Below are 4,516 nucleotides of genomic sequence, written 5' to 3'. Positions count from 1 at the left end.
CGGTCGGTCCACGGTATCCACAAAGCCCAAGGATCTGTAGAAAGAGGCAATTGTACGCTGAAGGGATTCACTGGTGGCGTGGATGCGAGACAACAAAACTGCCGCGTGGAGTTACGGGCCTCGCCTTTGTACAATGGGGCGTTAATACCACATACCACGAAGCCATAAAGATGACTCCGTATGAAGCAGTTTTTGGTCAAAAACCACGAATGGGACTGGCAACAAAAGTACCTCGAGAATTATTGGACAATATAATGACAGGAACGCTAGAAGAGGATATGATGGACATGCTTTTTGATCCACCTACTACAATATCTACTCATACCATTCCGGAATATCGGAACGATGAAGTCGCGGAAGTACTCAATATTGAAGTGAGTAAAATTAAGATTGTAGGAATTGTATTTTTTATTTAACCAATTTTAATTTAACATTTACCTAATAATAATTCAAAAATCTTTTATAATATGTATGATTAGGTGGGGTAAGTGCGTTTTCGACTAATAAATTTAATTGGTTTTAATTTTATTAATTTAATACTTATCATCATATTTATAAATGTTGTATAGAATATATTATAATTATAACAATGGTATACTCGTACAATATGATAATTAATAATTTAATTATTTAATTAATTAATTAATTAAATAACTTTTATAGACAAATGATTTAGAGGATACGCATGAAGAACTACTAGAAATCAATACTGCGTGCTCGCTACATGTTACGCCCGAAAATGGAGTACAGCAACTTGATAATTTGATAAAGACCACACGAAACATTTTGGAGATTGAAAGTGACACCGACGAAGTAAATCGGTTTTTTTTTTTAATTAATTAGGTATTAATTATTTTTTAATTATTTTTATATAGAACACTGAAGAGGTAATTTTCGATCATCCAGCTCTAACACGACGCAAAATTGCAGCACAAAATTTAAAATCTCAAGCGGACAGGATGGTAACCAGGGGAAAAGGCATCCTCCCTCCCTTAAAAGTTGGTGACAATGTTCTTGTGCCAATTCCGTCGGTGGATCGAGGGCGAGGAGATGCAGCCAACCTTCTTTCAGTTATAATAGAAGAAAATGATGGCAAATTTCGTATTGCGACAAAAGAAGGGATTCTGAGCACATGGCTGGAGCGGAACAGTTTGGCTGCTACAAAGTACTGTTCCCTAACAACTGCAGACGTTCAAAATTTAAATGAATAAACTTTACGGGAACTCGTTCGATTAGGGTCAGTAGGAACCGGACAAGGATATCGACGTTGTACCTGCCGTACGAATTGCACATCAAAAAAGTGCACATGCAAGAAAAATGACATGATGTGTGATTCGGCGTGCCATCCCGGCCGTAGTTGTCAAAATGTATAGGTAAATATAAATATATAACTAAAAAAATTAATATAATTTCATAACTTTCGATTATTTTTTTTTAAATTTTTTGTACACATAATTTATTATTACAATTAGATTTTATTATGTTTAAAGTGTTTTATGTAAGAACATAAATATAACACATTAATTTATATTGAATTATATATTATAATTTTTTTAAGAATGGTCTTGCGGATTTCATGAAATCGGAAATTTCACAAATTCGGCGTAACATATACATGTTTATTATGTTTTTATCTATTGTATACAAATAATAAGGAATAATTTTAACGAGGAACACATTTTGTTATTTAGAATCGTTGATCAAATATTAATTCGTCCTCTCCGATTCATCTCGTACTGCCATGGTACTGCCCCAACAGATGACAAAAATAAATCTTTATACTTCTCGCGTATTTCAAATGATCTTTGAGTGCTATTCCCTCTTAACGGTTCCATATTTTCAAGAACTTCGGTACTTTCATAATTATTTGTTTCAGCCAATTGAAAATCATGGCTTTGGCATAACATATTATGAAGACAACATGCAGCAAGTACTATGTTGTCTACGGACTTAGGTTGCACTTGAATATTTGTTCTGAATACTCGCCAACGATTTGAAAGTATTCCAAACGCGTTTTCCACTACACGTCTTGTACGAGAGAGTCGGTAGTTAAAAATTTTGTTTCCTTCATTACCACCCAAAGTTGCCCTACTATATGGTCTCATAAGATATGGCTTCAAGGGAAATGCCTCATCTGCAACAATTACGTATGGCATTGGGTCTCCATTTTCTTCAATTGGTGTATCAGGTGGAACGTCTAATGTATCATTTTCTAACGCTTTCCCTAATGCAGACTTAGCAAATACATTTCCATCAGAATTCCGACCATAAGAACCCACATCAATAGTTATAAACCTATAGTGAGCATCTACCAAACCAAGTAAGACGATCGAATTTACTCCTTTATAATTAAAATATGCCGATCCACCATTTATAGGACATTGAATATTAATATGTTTACCGCCAAGAGATCCTATACAATTGGGAAAATTCCATATTTCTTTATATTCCCTGCTAATATTTTGCCAATCTTCTTTGGTGGGTTTCGGCATGTAGATGGGTCTTAATGTTTTCCAGATAATCTCACAGACTTCTTCAACGATTTCTCTGGTTGTGCTAAACCCCAGACGAAAAATGAAGGCTAAAGACCTATAAGATTCCCCGGTGGCCAAAAATCTGTAAATATTTAAAAGTTTAAATAAGAATGTTATACTTGAAATTGTATATTAAAATAATAATTTATTTATAATTAGTTAATTATAAGATATTTTTTTACCCTAAAAAATTAGCAACAAAATATAACAGGAAAAAGGTATGATGACGTGATAACACGTCGGAATCACCACATGTACATTATGTCATTATCTGATACTAAAATCGGTCTAAAATAATTATGTGGTTAATAAGATTATTAATGACTAGGGCTCGGATTTTATAGCAAATGCTTCTTTTGAGGGAATTTTGATAGAAAGATAATTCTTATATATAAATATGTTTTGAATCGTTCTGATTTGAATGAAGTTAACTTTTTTTGCTTTTTTCCACAAAATCTACTTTTTATTGATTTTCCCCCAATTTGGTTATTTTTTCTCGATTTTTGCATATTTTTCTTGAAAACATAGCTTATCTCTATGTATATTATACGTCATGGACTATATTATTATTACCAGAAATTATAAAATCAGTGAAAAAACCAGTAATAAATACATGACTGATACAATAACTGTCGTTATTGTGCCGAAATAGTTTTATTTACAATTATCTATTGTTGTATTAATTACGACTCAAGGAAAGGGAAAATTATCTGAATTATACCTACGTATTTTTATAGCACGTTCTAATACTTTAGTTGGCCGGTAAATATCAATCAACAATCAGTGAGGTATAAACGTATAGTGTTCTAAATAATTTCTCTCATCGTCAAAATGCCAAAAGTTAAAAATTTAAATTTAAAATTAAAAAAAATCGTAAGATAATTCGGTGAAAATGTGCTTATGACTGACGGAAATATTATATTTTGTAAATTGTGTTAAGTCAAAATAAATTCGGATAAAAAATATAACGTTTTATATGTTTAATATGAGTTTTAATGAAAGTAACTTGACTAAATATATGGTTGTAAATTCCTTTTTTAATATTTAAATGTATGTGTAATTGAAATTTGCTTTTTTAGAATTAAATTAATAAATGCTTTTTTTGCCTTTTTTAACTACTTAAAATGCTTCTTTAAGGATTTATTTTGCTATAAAATCTGAGCCCTATTAATGACAAACTAAACCTTTGCTTGTTTGTAACTATTGTCCAAAATTCTTTGAAAGGAAAGACACTTTAAAAGAACATTTATATTTACACATCGGGGGCTGGATTAAAAAATGTAAGAAATGTGATAAGCGTTTTAGAGTTCCGCGTAACTTGAGGTATCATATAAAATTGGTAGGTACACAATGATTCACTCATACAATGCTCTAAAAGCAAAAAATAATATTCTGATCAAAGACAACTAGCATATCATATCCGAAGGATGCATACTCATGACATTTTCGTGAATGTAGAGTAGGATTTGCAGTGCCTTGCTTGCTCTCAAAGCATCGAAAGAAAATGGTAATATATTGAACCTTCATTAAAACATTATAAATTTATTAACATTTAAAGAAATTTTGTTTTTTTTTTTAGGATAACCCAAAACCATACGACTTTAGGTGGACAGATGTATTTCTGGGATTCGGACGTATACCAGAAGAATTAATAAGATACTTAAGATAAATTATTTCTTTTTTTAAAAACTGGATTTTGACAAATTTTATCTACTGGGTGATTCTTTTATCATAGAACACTCATTATTTCAAAAAGTATAAATTTTTTTGAAAATATTTTTTTACATAGTTTCTAGTCGCTTATAAAACAACGTTTTTCTTAAAAAATTATATTTTTAAATATTTTTCATTTTTACTTTTCACTTTATTTTTTACTTTTTTGAATGACAACATAGGGTTTTAATTTTATATTCCAAAGCAGAATATAATTCTTGGTATTTTGATACATGAGAATCAAATTTGGGGCGAGTAGTTTATGAGTT

General features: G+C 30.8%; 2 protein-coding genes across 2 annotated transcripts; one reads left to right on the top strand and one right to left on the bottom strand.

Annotated features, from left to right (window-relative positions):
- The first annotated feature begins 170 nt into the window (after nucleotides 1-170).
- LOC107883265 lies at nucleotides 171-1,211 on the top strand. The gene is made up of 3 exons (XM_016802929.1): nucleotides 171-374; nucleotides 664-813; nucleotides 876-1,211. The coding sequence occupies exons 1-3, from the start codon at nucleotides 171-173 to the stop codon at nucleotides 1,209-1,211; spliced, it is 690 nt and encodes a 229-aa protein (XP_016658418.1).
- Nucleotides 1,212-1,700: 489 nt separating this feature from the next.
- On the bottom strand, nucleotides 1,701-2,492 carry LOC103308841 (putative nuclease HARBI1). Its single transcript, XM_008182960.1, has one exon. The coding sequence runs from the start codon at nucleotides 2,490-2,492 to the stop codon at nucleotides 1,701-1,703; it is 792 nt and encodes a 263-aa protein (XP_008181182.1).
- Between the last annotated feature and the right edge of the window lie 2,024 nt (nucleotides 2,493-4,516).

This window comes from Acyrthosiphon pisum, chromosome X, assembly GCF_005508785.2.
Source record: "Acyrthosiphon pisum isolate AL4f chromosome X, pea_aphid_22Mar2018_4r6ur, whole genome shotgun sequence".
Lineage (NCBI taxonomy): Eukaryota > Metazoa > Arthropoda > Insecta > Hemiptera > Aphididae > Acyrthosiphon > Acyrthosiphon pisum.
Note: the sequence above shows the minus strand (reverse complement) of the source record. Positions and strands in the feature narration are given on the sequence as shown.